The sequence below is a fragment of the Galeopterus variegatus genome, unplaced genomic scaffold, assembly GCF_000696425.1.
Source record: "Galeopterus variegatus unplaced genomic scaffold, G_variegatus-3.0.2 Scaffold1104, whole genome shotgun sequence".
NCBI classification, from domain to species: domain Eukaryota; kingdom Metazoa; phylum Chordata; class Mammalia; order Dermoptera; family Cynocephalidae; genus Galeopterus; species Galeopterus variegatus.
The window spans coordinates 150,621-166,766 of record NW_007727215.1 but is presented as its reverse complement, the minus strand read 5'-3'; the positions used below and the strand labels follow the sequence as shown (position 1 = coordinate 166,766).

The window sequence follows — 16,146 nt, the reverse complement described above, 5'->3', positions numbered from 1 at the left end:
AAATAAATAAATAAATAAATAAATAAATAAATAAATAAATAAATAAATAAATAAATAAATAAATAAATAAATAAATAAATAAATAAATAAATAAATAAATAAATAAATAAATAAATAAATAAATAAATAAATAAATAAATAAATAAATAAATAAATAAATAAATAAATAAATAAATAAATAAATAAATAAATAAATAAATAAATAAATAAATAAATAAATAAATAAATAAATAAATAAATAAATAAATAAATAAATAAATAAATAAATAAATAAATAAATAAATAAATAAATAAATAAATAAATAAATAAATGTTTGATAGAATTCAGCTTTAAAGCCATACAGTCCTAGCCTTTTCTTTGCTGGAAGATTTCTGATTACAGCTTCATTCTCATTGCTTATTATTGGTCTTCTGGGGTTTTCTATTTCCTCTTGGTTCAGTCTTGGTAGTTTCTATATGTCCAGAAATTTATCCATTTCCTCCCAGTTTTCATATTTGTAGGTATACAGTCGTTTATAATAATCTCTAATGATTCTTTGTATTTCTGTGGTATCACTTGTAATGTCTCCCTTTTCATTTCTGATTTTTTGGTATTTAGGTCTTCTCTCTCTCTCTCTCTCTCTCTCTCTCTCTCTCTCTCTCTCTCTCTGTAAACCTAACTAATGGTTTGTCTATTTTATTTATCTTCTCAAAAAAGCAACTTTTTGTTTCAGTGTTCTTTTGTATTGTTTTGTTGTTGCTGTTGTTCTCTATTTCATTTAGTTCTGTCCTGATCTTAACTATTTCTTTCCATATGCTGCTTTTAGGATTGGATTGCTGTTTTCTTTTTCTTCGAGGCATGGTGTTAGGTAGTTTATCTAAAGTCTTTCCACACTTTTGATGTACGAGTTTAGTGCACTAAACTCCCCTTGTAGTACTGCTTTTGCAGTATCCCACAGGTTTTGGTATGATAAATCTTTATTTTCATTAGTTTCAACAAATTTTTTTTATTTCCTGTTTAATTTTTTCTTGGACCTATAGATCATTCAGGAGTCTGTTTAGTCTTCATGCACTTAATTAGTCCCCAGAATTTTACTCATTATTGACTTCCAGCTTTAATCCATTATGGTCTGAAAAGATACTTGGAATGATTTCAATTTTTTTACATTTTCTGAGACTTGATTTGTGACCTAACATGTGGTCTATCCTGGAAAATGTTCCATGTGCTGTTGAGAAAAATGTGTATTTTCTATTTGTTGAATGAAATGTCCTGTAGATATCTGCCAGGTCCAATTGGTCTAAGATATACTTTAAATCCTGTGTTTCTTTGTTGATTTGTTGCCTGGAAGATCTGTCCAATGCCGAGAGAGGGTTGTTCAGGTCACCCACTGTTATTATATTAGGGTCTATCTCTTTTTTTAGGTTTAAGAGCATTTGCTTTACATATCTAGGTGCTCCAGTGTTGGGTGCATACATATTTATGATTGTTATGTCTTCTAACTGGATAGATCCCTTTATCACTATATAGTGGCTTCTTTGTCTCTTTTTATGGGTTTTGGTTTGAGGTCTATTTTATGTGATGTAAGAAGAGCTACTTCTGCTTGTTTTGGGTTTCCATTTGCATGGTATACCTTTTTTCATCCCTTCACTTTTAGTCTGTGTGTGTCTTTACAGGTGAGGTCGGTCTCTTGAAGACAGCATATAGTTGGGTCTAGCTTAATCCATTCAGTCTGTGTCTTTTGAATGAGGAGTTTAATCCATTTACACTTAGGATTGTTATTGATAAGTATTGGTTTACTCCTATCATTATATTGCTTTTTGTTTAGATGCTTTAAATATCATTTGTTCCTTTCTTCCCCATTTATCTTTCATCTTCAATGTTAGTTGAATTTTTGATGTGACATAGTTTAGCTTCTTTCTCTTTCTTGTTCTCATTTGCGTTTTTGCTTTAACTGCAGGTTTTGCTCTTTCTTATAAATCCATGATAGTACTATCATTTTTCAGATTCTGGATGCAGGACTCCTTTGAGAATTTCTTACAGGGCTGGTCATGTGGTAGTGAACTCCCATAATTTTTGTTTGTACGGGAAATATACTATTTCTCCTTCATTTCTGAAGGATAACCTTGCTGGGTATAGAATTCTTGGCTGGCAATTTTTTCCTTTTAGTATTTTGAACATATCATCCCATTTTCTTCTGGCCTGTAAGGTTTTTTTTCTTTCTTTCTTTCTTTCTTTCTTTCTTTCTTTCTTTCTTTCTTTCTTTCTTTCTTTCTTTCTTTCTTTCTTTCTTTCTTTCTTCCTTCCTTCCTTCCTTCCTTCCTTCCTTCCTTCCTTCCTTCCTTCCTTCCTTCCTTCCTTTCTTTCTTTCTTTATTATCATTATTATTATATTTTACATTCTAACATGTTGTTGCAGAGAAGTTGGTGAGGAGTGGGAAAGGGGAAAGAAGAGAGATAGGGTAGGAGGAGGAGGAAAGAGGGGGATGTGGTCAAAACCCATGACACCCCCTCATTCTGGCAGTGGAGTCCAGGGGTCTTCTGGAAGTGGTTCAGTCATGGTTGGGCTGGATGCAGACTTTGGGGGGGCATGGCTGAGGCCCTTGCCCCCCTCAACCCTGGGATCCTGGGGCACTTCTGGTGGTGGCTCAGTGGTCATCACTGGGATGAATGCAGATGTTGGGGTGGCATGGTTGACACACTCTGCTACCCCCACCCAGACTCAGGAACCTAGGACACTTCCAACAGTGGCCTGGAGGTCATCACTGGGCTTGATGTGGATGTTGGGGGGAGGGGTGAGGCCTTCGCCATTTTCCCCAACTCTAGCTTGGGAGCTTGGGACAATTTTGGTTGTCACTCTGTCCACCCTGGGCTGGATTTGGATGTCAGGAGGGTATGTTTGAGACCCTTAGCATCACCCCCCACCCTGGCATGGGAGCCTGGGATGCTTCTGGGAGTGGCATGGTGGTCATCACTGGGCTGGATGCAGACATTGGGGGGGTCATGGCTGAGGCCCCTGGCCCTCCTCTCTCCCTGGCTTGTGGGCCCAGGGGGCTTCTAGTTCTAGGTTTTATAGACTTTCTTCTGTGATATTAGATCTTTACTGGTTAATATCACAACTTTGTCTCTGATCTGTGAGTTTTTTGTTTTTTCTTTCAGTTCCGTGTTGCATTATTCACTATTCCCACCACTTTAACTCTGCCATTTAACTAATTTGTTGCCCTTTAGTTACTTCTAAAATGGGGGATCTTCTTGTGGGAACCAGCACTTGAGCCTTGGATTGACCTAAATTGCTGCTTTGCTGCTGATTCTCTGGGGAAGGTTTTTTCTGCAGCTCAGGTTTTAATTGTTGGCCTTGTAAGCACTTCTGGGTCTTGTGATGTCCAGTACACCTGGGTTGTATGGAAACTATGGTCTGGGCCCGAGTCTTTTCAACAGACTGCATCCCCTGCAGTTCTTTATTCCTGACCAGTCTACTGAATGATCCTGTGCTGATTGGAGGGCAGATCAGCTGTCCATGCTGGCCCCAGTGTTCTCCCCATGGTCCCATCTCCACCACACCCCCCACCCCCACACTCCAAACACTTCCCATGGGACAGGCCATGCATCAGTCCCTTGTGATGACTCACTGGCCTCCGAGTAGCTCTTTTTTCATTTGTCTGTGGCCCCTCACTCCTATGTGGGTTTCACAGGAACCCTGTTAGTGGTCTTACTGGCCTGGGGGCCACAAAGGCCCTCTTCTCCCGTGCAGCTTCCAAGCAACTTCTTACAAAGGCCACAATAGCAGCTTTTGCCAGCTCTTGCTCCATGTGCTCACCAGGGCCACCTTTGAAGTGGTCAGGGCTCAAAATGGTCACAGCAGTCCTTTCTTTCTCTCATTGTGGCTTCTCCTGCCTTCATGAATTCCATAAGTCTCTCCTACTCTTCCGCTGAACTCTAGCAGCCCCAGCTTGGCAGTTGTTGCTTTTTAATAGTTGTAAATTGGTTGACTATGGGAGAGGGTGAGCTGAGGACCATCTATTCCACCATCTTGATCAGAAGTCTCTGGCCTTTAAGGTTTCAGTTGAGAAGTCTGCTATTAGTCTGATGGAGCTCCCTTATGGGTGACTTGATGATTTTCTCTTGCTGCTTTTAGAGTTCTCTCTTGGTCTTTGAGTTTTGCCAGTTTGACTACAATGTGTCTTGGAGAAGATCTTTTTGGATTGAATCTGTTTGGAGATCTTTGGGCTTTTTAAATATGAAGGTCTGCATCTCTCCCTACACCTGGGAAGTTTTCTGTTATTATTTCCTTGAATAGATTTTCAATACCTTCTCCTTTCTCCTCCCCTCTGGAATACCCATGATTTGGATGTTTGTGCACTTGAGGTTGTCTGCTAGCTCTCTTATATTTTCTTCAGTTTTTAAAATTCTTTTTTTTTTTTTTTTTGGTCTGCCTGGGTTATTTTGAAAAGACCATCTTCAAAGTCTGAAATTCTTTCCTCTGCTTGCTCTAGCCTGCTGCTCAAGCTTTTCTGTTTTTTATTTCAGTGAGTGAAACCTTCATTTCTAGTTGTTCTGTTACATTCTTTTTAAAGGTATTAATCACTTTGTAAATTTCCTCCTTCATATCCTGGATATTTTTCCTTGTTTCATTGTGTTCTCTAATTGATTCTTCTCTTATCTCTTTGAGTTTTCTTAAGATCAGTGCTCAGAATTCCTTTTTAGACATCTCAAGGGTTTCTGGCTCTAAGGGGTCTGGTACTTGAGAATTACCATATTCCTTTGGTGGTGTCAAATTTCTTGTTTATTTGTAGTTCTAGTATTTCTCATTGATGTTTGGTCATCTGATAGGACACTTGTTTCTTCTATTACTCTGGAGTGGGCTATGAAGGGAAAGACTTCCTCCTCTCTTTGAAGGCTCTGCTGGTGACTCTTCTTGTATCAGTTCAGTTAAGTGTGTGATGGGTCGCCTTTGCTCCTGTTTGGTCATTGGGCAGACCCTGTGGGGCTTGGGCATAGGATGATTGCTGCATCAGGGTCAGCACATGGGACAGCGCTCACCTTGGCACCTGCTCAGTCATTAGGCAGGACCCTCCCAGACTTGGGCACAGGATGGCGGTTGCACCAGGGTTGGAACACTGAATGGGCACTCACCTGGGTGCCCACTTGGTCAGTGGGCAGGCCCTTTCAGGGCTCAGGCATGGGCGGGCCTGTGGCTGTATTGTGGTCAGTGTGTGGTTGGGTACTCCTTGCCAGAATTTTTTAATACTTTGAGTATCTTCATGGTTTTTATAGATTTTATTTATGGTTCCATCTTGAGGAACATGACTGATTTATTTCTAACTTTTCTGAAAACCAACATGGTATCATATAAACTCAGTTTACGGAAAATTCTACCTCCAGGGAAAATGTTCTCATCTCTATAAAGTTGGGTACTCAAGTTTGATCAAAAAGGATACAGAATTCATTTCTGAGCAACCTACTGGAAGGTCAATTATATCAAAGATTGAAAGGTTCCATTCTTGCTACCCAGAAAATTGCAAATCTCAGAACTTTATATTTGGTATAAGCCACTGACATTTTAAAAAGATTATTGCATTTCCCTAAAGATTAGAAGAAATGATAAAGTTCATGTGGACTTTTAGAAATGCTAAAACTTATATGGCTATAAAGACAAAACTTCGGAATGCTATGTCTATGTTTCATTCTTTATATTCCTGGACAAAGAAGAATAGCTATGTATTCTGGACCTGAAAGATACCTGGCTACATGTTAGGAGTCTCTCCTGGCTCTAGAAGGTACCTCTGCTTTGTGGGTTAGCTGGAAATTTTTTAAGCAGATTCATTTATGTTGTTTTCTTATTTCTTTTTTAATGCATGTGCATGCAATTTGAAATGAGAAAAAAAGCAGACATTTCTTTGATTATTGTGTAATTTGTGTACAAGAACAAAGCCTTTATAAGATTACTGACATTTTATGAAATATTTAGGAATATTAAGCCAATTAGATGATTAAAGTAGCACTTTCAATACGATAATTTAACAATATAAATCTCCCTATATTTGCAAAAGTAAGTGTATTCTAATCAAGGAAGACTCCAAACTAAAAAGTATATAGTTTCAGTATTTTGCCCAATCTGGAATGAGTTAATTACTAGGCCAAAACAGACATTTTGACTCAGTTGAGAAACAATAATGGGAAAGCATTAGAAAAGTGATTATTATTTTTATGTTTCAAAATGTTTTTTGTTTCTCTAAAGGTTACAGTTTTACATGAAATGAATGAAGTGATTATACAAATACCTGTTATTGCTTCTATTTTAGAAGAAAATAAACCCAATCACATAATATAAATGACAAAATATTTTTCATTGTGTTGTAGGCATAATAGGAAGTAAAGCATTTACTGACATTCTGCTCGACTTGGTGACCCTGAATCTTGGAACAAACAATCTTCCTAGCAGTTGGATGCACCTCACCCAACCTGAAGTAAGCTTCCATTTTATTTGCATTCAAAACTCTGAGCATTCTTCTTATTCGATCAATGAGTCAGTAGCTCTACAATAACCAGTACTTACACAGTGTCTGACATTTAGCAGGCAATCAAAGAAATCTGAATGAATGAACAAACGAATGAACTTCACACTGAGACACAAAGTGTGTGCATGCTCAGTATTTGAAGAACGAGTGATGATCCAGCAGTCAGTGAAACATTGTGGAAACCATGAGGCTCAACTAGTGAGTCTACACCTATTACTACCAGGTGGAATGATCCTAACTAATAATAGTAGATAATTCTGGCAGTTCTTGCTGTTCATCATAACCTTTTCCTTAAGAACATATCAGAAAATGAAATGGTTAAAGAGCATTTCCCCTGTGGGCTATAGAGCCTTTGCACAGGCCCAACTATAACCTCCATCCTTCCTCTGTTGAAAAGGTACAAAGTTAACTGGAGTCATGTGTGTAAGTTGCTTGTATACCAGTAAGCAAAAAAAACACCATTGTCAAGGAAGCAAAAAATAAAACACTTTCTAGGTACTGTCTGGTGTGGATTGGTTGGTAGCACAAAGAGAACAAAAGAGTGCAAAAGTCAGAACTGGCTCTATTTGCCAATATAAAATCTTACGTCTTGATCTGAACCTGTTACTATGAAAACAGGAGCGAGTGGAGCTTCCAGATAGAGTCATACAGATTTTCCAGTGACATTTCCTGTTTTCTTTTAGCTGCAGGAGTTAACATCTTTATTAATAATAAACTCAGATTTCGTGGACTGGCGGAAGTTCCTGTTAGTGACCTCGATGCCTTGGCCCATCCCCCTGGAGGAGGAGCTCCTTGAGACCCTGCAGAGGTTCAAGGCCGCGGATGAGGAGCATACCGGCACCGTCACTTTCAAGCAGTATATGCAGGTTGCTCCCAGTGCCTGCTGACACTAGTAATACCAAAACCCTTTTGACCTAAGAAGTGTATTACTTGTTGATGTCATGCAGCCCTTCCAGGCCGGTGTTTCGCCCCTCAGCTGACATGTGTAGGCACCCAGAGGCAGCAAAGGCGGTGTTAAAACCCCAGGCAGGAGATCCATCCCCAGGGAAAAGATCTGGAAAAATGAGAACTTCACAGAAAACTAAGGTTCTGAAAGAAGTCACATAAACTCCATTGTCCTTCTCCTGAGTTCCTAACCAGTGGTTCTTACCTTTGCCTGTACATTAGAATCATCTGCAGAGCTTTTAATAAGCCCAATGCCTTTACCCATACTCCAGGAGTAGGAAGAACAGAGGTAAAGAACTCAGGGAAAGGAGTGGGGTTTTTTCCTGTGGGATAAGAGGGTGGCGAATGCTGATATTGTTTTTGACAAGGTGAGTTTGAAATGTCTATGGGAAATGCAGACAGAAATACCCAATCTGATATGGCAGATACAAAAGGGATTGCAAGTCACCATCACGTGGGTGGTTACTGAATTTATGAAGGGATGATGTCACCCAAGGAAAGTGATGGACAATCTGTTGGCACAGTACCTGGCCATTTGACTTGGCAGGTAGGATGTAGCTGGTTAAGGAAATGAATAGGTCTTTAGGAAGTAAAGATAGGAAAAGTCAACTCATTTTTGAGAGGTTTGAGTAGGAAAGGAGTGAGAATGAAATTCCATAGCTGAGAGGTGCCTGAATTATTTATTTTGTCCCTACTCGTTGAATTCATCCTGTTGCTCACCATTTTGCATTGCTGGGAGACACAAAAACAACAAAAAAGAAGAAACAAGAGGGAAATGTTCATAAGGTGCTAACTTTGAAACAGGGTGATGCTCTCTGGATCCCTGCACCTCACATGTAGGTATTTCACCACTGAAAGATCATCCTGCTTCTCTTCTCTTTAATTAATGGATGGGGTGGGGTTCTTTTGTTTTTAAATAGCCCTGAGGTTCCCATGCTTATACAGTTGAGGCACAGGAAACAACACTTGAGTACTGAGGAGGTCCTTTCAAGGCTGATCCTGACAGGTGTTTGGCTGATTGGGCTCTGATATATTTATTTCCCAAGTCAAGCAATTTGTGAACACTGTCACAGTCTTAGACTTACAATTTGTTAAGGTGATTATGTTTAAAAACAAAAACAGCAGAGCAAAATTTACTTTATTTCCATAGGTGACTTAAGATTTTAAAAAGTGGGTGCTTATGATATTACCAACCTTCGCTATTTACGGTATGTGCCAATTAACACAGGATATCAATCCGAACATCCTTTTGCACAAACATGAGAAGAACAAAGGGTGTTGGCAATTTTTACTGAAGTGCTGAGCCAAAACCAAAAAGCTTCTTTACCAAAGGTGTGAATTTCTTAGGAAAGTTGGATGCTAAATTTAATAGAAACCCAGAAATACTTACTTGAACACACTGCCTATGTTTGGGGACCAGCTGATTTCTGATCTCTGCCCTCTGCCCTTGCCCACTCAGTTCCCACTCCTCTGTAGCCTCAGGACGTGAAGGCCATTTGGAGAGGCCCATTTGACCATCGGCATGCCTTTTATAGATTTCCAACACTTGCCAGCTCACCACTCCCCTCCCACATGTTTCATGGGAAAAATAAAAATAACAATTTTATAAGATTTAATGAAAATGCCACATTGGAAAAATAAAATAGTATAACTGCATTGCTGAAATGAAGTTTTCTGGGGGGAAAAGTCTGTATAGTATGCTTTTTCTTTTCTTTTCTTTTGGTTAATTGCAAGTTCGCCACAACAGCCACTTAAGAGTGTGCTGATTGCACCAACCTCTAAAATGGAATAACAGACAGCATTCATAAAATCAGTCATACTTCATATCTTGGCTGAGCAATGGAAACTTGAAAGCCTATTGCCCTTGCTGCCAGCTCTGCTGCAACAGTCACACGCTTGCCTCTGCCATGTAGGGATGTCTAGTCAGACTTGTGTACTCTTCTTTGATGTTGAAGTATCAACTCACCTTTTGTTGGTGAGAATGCATGTTATTAGAGGCTTGTTGTCTCAGATGTACCAGGATCCAGACAGCACAGCAGCTGTTCTCTAAGAAAAAGTGAAAAACCTAAAATTCTTTGGCCATATTTTAGCAAAAGAGCATTTTCATACCTTAGACAGAAATCACTTAATAATCCAACGAGGCAGTATGTGGTTGACTGAACCTCACTTATGAATTGAAACCCCTTACTATATACAATTACATTTAACATTTCAGGTTGCCTAAATAGATGATGTTTTAGAAAACAAGTTATTTTTTCTTTCTGATATGGCATTCTGGTATGTGAAACACTTTGAACAATTTTCTAATTTATGAAATATCATATATTTTAGAAAACTAATACGAATGAATTCTTGGTTTTAAGAATCAGGGAAAATTCTTTTGCATTGAAACAATTGCAGTTGTTCAGATGGCTGAGAAATGGGGGGAGCAATAGGATATTATCTCTCTTTCTTTTTTTCCTCCTGTAGCTCCTTCTTTTAATACTTCCTCTTTGGTCACTCTTTTTTGGCAATTTGATTATTGGTTTTCTTCATGTGTCTTCTGCTTGGGGTTCATTGAGCTTCTTGAATCTGTGGGTTTGTAGTTTTTATCAAATTTGGAAATTTTTCAGGATTATTTTTTTCAAATATTTTTTGTGCACCTCCCCTTCTCAAAATCCAATTTGTTTGTTTATTAGATTGTTTAGTGTTATCTCACAGGTCACTGGTGCTTGGTTCATTGTCTTCCATTCTTTTTTCTCTCTGTGATTTATTTTGTGCTAGTTTCTGTTGCTGTGTCTTCAGGCTCACTGATGTTTTTCTCTGCAGAATCAAGTCTGCTATTAATACCATCCAGTGCGTTTTTCATTTCATATATTGTATTTTTTATCACTATAAGTTCAAGTTGGGTCTTTTTTTATATCTTTCATTTCTCTCCTCATTATGTGCATGTTTTGCTTTATCTCCTCGACCAAATGAAATATATTTAGAATACCTATTCTAACATCCTTGTCTGTTCATTATATCATCTGTCTCATTTCTATGTTGGTGTTTCTCCTGGCCATGGGTCTTATTTTCTGTCTTTTTTGCATGCCTACCAATTTCACATCAAATGCCAGATGTCGTGAATTTTACATTGTTGGATGCCCACCTTTGTTGTCTACCATTAAATATTGTCAGGCACACAATAATGTCACTTGGAATCAATTTTATCCTTTCAAGATTATGTCAAGAATAATAAGTGTGGGTCCAGAGCAGCCTTTAGTATGGGCTAATTTGGCTCCACTACTAGGCCAATATCCTCTGGGGGCTTTACCCAATTTCTATGTATTAGGAAGTCCTTCCACTCTGGCTGAAGGTAATGTGAACTAATCCCAGCCCTATGTGAATCTCAGGAATTGTTGAGTTTACTACTTTCCAGTAGTTCTTTCTCAAACCTCTGGTATTTTCCACCTACACATCCACAGATTGACTCTCAATCAGGACTTGAGGAGACCCCTCTGCACATCTCCAGAACTCTCTCACTCTCTGTGTGCAGTTCTAGTTCTCTGCTTCGCAAATTCTAGCCCCCTTGGCCTCCCTCTACTCAAAAATCTGTCTTCTTAACTCAGCAAGACTGTAAGGCTCTATTTGGATGCCCCTCTTAGCGCTGTAGGCTGGAAATGCCCTCCGAGCTAGGGCAGTAGTAGGGCTTTTCATTTATTTTCCTTTCTTTCAGAAATGACCATCTAGTGTTGCCTGTTGTCTAATGTCTGGAAAATCCTGTTTCATATGTGTTGTCCATTTCTCTTCTTTAGGGCAAAAGGATAATTGTGCCCTTCATTACTACATCATGGCCAGAAGTGTAAATCTTACCAATGTTTCTCATCTCTCCATTTTCCCGTAAGAAAATACAATCTATCTACACTCCACAGGTTAGCCATTGGGCAAGGATTTCTTCCTGATCAGTGCAGAAACCACTGCATTCAAAGAATGAGACTAAGCTGGATGTTAATCTGCTTCTGGCTCTTCTCCCTCATAGAGCTTCACATAGTCAGCATCTCCTTTGTTCCAAATAAAAATAAATAAAAAATAAAAAGCCAAAACGCAGTCCTCACCTGTAGGGGCTGCATCCCCTTATAAGCTACTCAATGCCATTCCAAGCCTTCTCTCCAAGCAGAGATAATACTTAGAAGGAAGGAAGACATTGAGCATAGGCCAGAGTCAGGTGAGGCAAACTAATGGCTCTTGGCAATAGGCAGTTAAGAGGATGGGCTGTCACTCTGGAAGATGGTGAGGGAGCAAGACCTAGAAAAAAATACTTATGTATATGAAGTACTTACCATGTATAAAAATTAAGATTAGCAAGATACGTTCATTGAACCCAAGAATTTTATACCTGATGCTCAATAGCAGACATAAATGACACCACCACCCAAAGGAATGGACTAAATGCCAAATTGGAGTTCAAAGGAGAAATCACCTTTCTGAGGAGGTACGATCTGAGCCGGGTCTGGAAAGAAGTGTAGGTTTACCTGTGTGGAAAGGAGCCTAAAAGTCACCAGTGGAGGAGAGATGATGTGGTCAAAAGAATGACAGTGGAAAATGGTTCTGAGCAGAGAGTGATATGACAACACTGAAGTTTTGAGAAATTGAAATGGTTGCAGAGTAAAAGCTGAAACAAATAAGAGGGGGACTAGAAACAAAGACAGCTTGAGGTCAGTTGAGGCTCTGCACCAGGGTGGTAGCAGTGGGACTGGAAGGAAGGGAGAGATGAGAGAGGCACTGCAGGTGGGAGTCGAGGGGACTTGGTAACTGGTGTCAGATGTGGACTGAGAGAGAGGGACGTCATGAAAAAGAGGCCACTGACATCTCAACAAAGATTTTTCTAATACCAACATGTGGAATGTGAGCTAGTGTTATGGGTGCATAGACCCATTCAAAATATTGCTAATGCATACTTAATCTAGGATGGTGACCTCCAAGCTTCATCACGTGCTCCGACAGTTAAAATATGTCTAGCACCCCCAATATAGGAACTTTCAATTATAAATTATATACGTGTACTACAGCACTAATACATTATATATATTATCAAGTATGTAAAATAAAAATTACAAAAACTGAGATAAAATGGGAGAAATGTAAATGGAAGTTCTAGTATTTTCTCCTGTGTCCCCACGGTTTCCACATCTTAGTTTGGAGACCACTGCTCTGAGTCTGAAACAAAATTTGTTCAATCTCTGTGGCTTTTACAGGAACAATTACATCTCAGCATAATACTTTAATAATTTTCATTTCCATTTTTTTGTGTGTAGGCTGGTCTGTGGTTTACAGGAGATGAAGATACAAAAATTGCAGAAAATCCTCTTGAACCCCTGCCATTTAACAGGCAGGAGCATCTTATAGAGGTAACTACTGTGATCTTCTTAAAAACTTAGCATTATAGAACTGATCATTTTCTTTGTGTTTTCTTCCATTTTCGTAATTGGCTTTGGATTCCACCCTTGCCAACGACCCCCCTCGTTCCTTTGCTATATCCCCAAAGTGCAAACTTTAATATGCTCAGTAAGGAGGCAGCATAGTGAAGCTCTGGGGGAGGAGGCGGTGGGCTGAGATCTCAGGCAGAGTCCGACTGAATTCTCCATGTGATCTCAGACAATTTCCATGGCCTGTCCAGGTTTCACTTTTCTTATCTGTCAAATAAGCTAAGTGGTTACTCAGCACATTTGTCTCTAAGTGTGCTTTCAGTTCTAAAAGCTTAGGATAAAAGTCTGTCATTTTACCAATACACATTTTGTCCATTTCTCTCTGATTTTGACTAACCTAGCGAGGGGTTGTGTGCAGTGTTGCCCATGGCCCATCAGAGCACGCTGCTCTAATTATTATCACCAGTAATAGCATTATCCCTGAGGCTGCAGTAGAAAGCAGGACCTTAAGATCTAAAAGCCACTCTGACTTCAATGTAATGTTTAAAATATAAAAATATACCTAACACAGCCACATTTAGTAAGATGAGAAAAATTGAATGGTAGACTTAGACATCACAGCAAACTCAATAATATATCTATTGTTCAGCTCTGGCCATCCGTTATTTAAAATTGAAGTACAAAATGAAACACAACTTTAGTTACAACCTTAAAATGGGCAATTCTCTTCAATTGGACATATTTTTTTGAACACCTCTGCTAGATGCTAGCAGGAGAGTAAGTAAGAGAAAAGGGTCAGGGAGTTACCAAAACGAATCCAAGATATGAGTCCGAGGTATTTGCAGGGGCAGTATTTTGGTTTTTTTTTGTTATTTTTTAATGTAAAACTGAGATCAATTCTTCTGTAAAGCTTCTGGAAGGTGGCCTCTATATGATTTTGTGAACAAATCTGCCAATAACATAAACAGGTTCTTCATTACCTGGAAAAACACTGGCAGTTTGAGTATCATGCCAAGTTAAAAGTACTTTCCTTTTCAGTCAGAAGTTTGTAGAAATGTCAGTCATCCAGGGCAGAGCCTTTCAGCTGCTCCTTCGGCAGTGAAGGAGGAAAGGACCTTTTTCTTGGTACAGAGGAGAGGTGTGGCTCCCCTGCTGCTGGAGAATTATATGGGGAGAAGGAACCAAGTCAGAGTCAGAGGCGGGACTGTGGAGGCCAGGAAAGACGCGTTCTTGTGTGTGCCCATGTGGGGACGTGATGGTCGCAGGAGAGAAGAGGTGGAAGGGGTGGTGTCTCCAATCCTTCCACTGGTGTCTTGGGGCCTGATGCTTAGTAATACATAAATCTCATAAAACTGGGATTAAGGTGGATTCCGCTGTTTACAAGCTGCGAGGTCTCCATGGCATCACCCAACCTCTCTGTGCCTTGGTGTTTTTAATCCCTGTCTAGTGGGATTGTTGTGCAGAGTTCATACTTCTGGTACCCTTAGAACAGTGATTAGCACATGGTAAACTCAAGTAAGTGTTGGCTAAACAGAGGCTAACCATGCTAACTAAACGTGGTTAAACAATTGTTAACAGTTAACATGCTAAAGAAACATGAGCAAACCTGATGCTTAGTAATACATAAATCTCATAAAACTGGGATGAAGGTGGATTCCGCTGTTTACAAGCTGCGAGGTCTCCATGGCATCACCCAACCCCTCTGTGCCTTGGTGTTTTTAATCCCTGTCTAGTGGGATTGTTGTGCAGAGTTCATACTTCTGGTACCCTTAGAACAGTGATTGGCACATGGTAAACTCAAGTAAGTGTTGGCTAAACAGAGGCTAACTATGCTAACTAAACGTGGTTAAACAATTGTTAACAGTTAACATGCTAAAGAAACATGAGCAAAGAGAAACATAAAACAACAAAAAATGTTTACTTCTTTGAATGTAATTAGAATAGAAAAGGCCAAATCAGAAAAAAAAATAAAAAGTGCACATTAAAAAGAAAGTTTGGGGGTCGGGAGCCCTGAGTTCTGTTCTCAGTTCTGCCATGACTCACTGTGGAAACTTGGACAGGTCCCTTCCCCTCCCAGGACTCTGTGTCCTCTTAAAGAGGGTTGCCCTCCGCTCCGCTGCTTTGTCATCTGTGCCAGGTGATCCAGGACCTGCCTCTGAGTCATATCCTGCAGGGCTCCTCGATACAAGCCATTACCTTTGATCTTGAGCTTGGATGACCTCAGAGATCCAAGCACTGGATAAAAGGTCCAACTCCACCCAAAAAAAGGAAGCTGAGCATCTCATGTTACAATCCCATTGGCTGCTGATAGTGACAGTACACTTCATTGTGACTGGCAAGGCTCAGTAGGCCATATCCTGGCTTCCTAGCTCTTCGCACCGCAGCACCAAGAGCGACTTCCTCAGTGTTCAAGAAATCCTCAGGGTTTTTCTGAGAAAAGGTAGTTCTGTTCTCAGTTCTGCCATGACTCACTGTGGAAACTTGGACAGGTCCCTTCCCCTCCCAGGACTCTGCGTCCTCTTAAAGAGGGTTGCCCTCCGCTCCGCTGCTTTGTCATCTGTGCCAGGTGATCCAGGCCCTGCCTCTGAGTCATATCCTGCAGGGCTCCTCGATATAAGCCATTACCTTTGATCTTGAGCTTGGATGACCTCAGAGATCCAAGCACTGGATAAAAGGTCCAACTCCACCCAAAAAAAGGAAGCTGAGCATCTCATGTTACAATCCCATTGGCTGCTGATAGTGACAGTACACTTCAGTAGTGACAGTGCACTTCATTGTGACTGGCAAGGCTCAGTAGGCCATATCCTGGCTTCCTAGCTCTTCGCACTGCAGCACCAAGAGCGACTTCCTCAGTGTTCAAGAAATCCTCAGGGTTTTTCTGAGAAAAGGTGCTTTAATTTTGCTATATTAAAATCTGCTGTTGTTGTCTTAATCTCTTCACCACAGCCTCTGTCCATGTGACAGCATATAACATCTTTCCATTCTCGAGCTGGTTAATATTTGTTAAAGCCAAGCTCTTGGTTTGAAATACCAGCTCTTTGCTGGTGAATCCCAAATGTCTATTTTCACCATAGACCTCTCTTCCAAACTTTAGACTCTTAGACGGAGCTGCCTATTTGACATGTCCACTTGAATATTTTGGTAAATATCTCAAACCCATGATGTCTAAAACTCTGAACCTAATTTCTGCTCCTCACCGCCGCCCCTTCTCCCATGTTCACTTAAAATCCTCTCCATCTCAGTCCATGGCAACTCTGTCCTTCCAGGGCCTCAGGTCAAATCTCAAGGCATCAGTCCCAATTCTTCCCTTTTAGCAAACA

General features: G+C 39.9%; 1 protein-coding gene across 1 annotated transcript in view; it reads left to right on the top strand.

Annotated features, from left to right (window-relative positions):
* The window catches only part of SPEF2 (sperm flagellar 2), a 200,523-nt gene that overhangs the window by 160,417 nt on the left and 23,960 nt on the right, over positions 1-16,146 (top strand). The window contains exons 31-33 of the mRNA XM_008574789.1: positions 6,337-6,443; positions 7,178-7,360; positions 12,716-12,808. Coding sequence (XP_008573011.1) covers positions 6,337-6,443; positions 7,178-7,360; positions 12,716-12,808 — 383 coding nt within the window. The remainder of the gene's footprint in view (positions 1-6,336; positions 6,444-7,177; positions 7,361-12,715; positions 12,809-16,146) is intronic.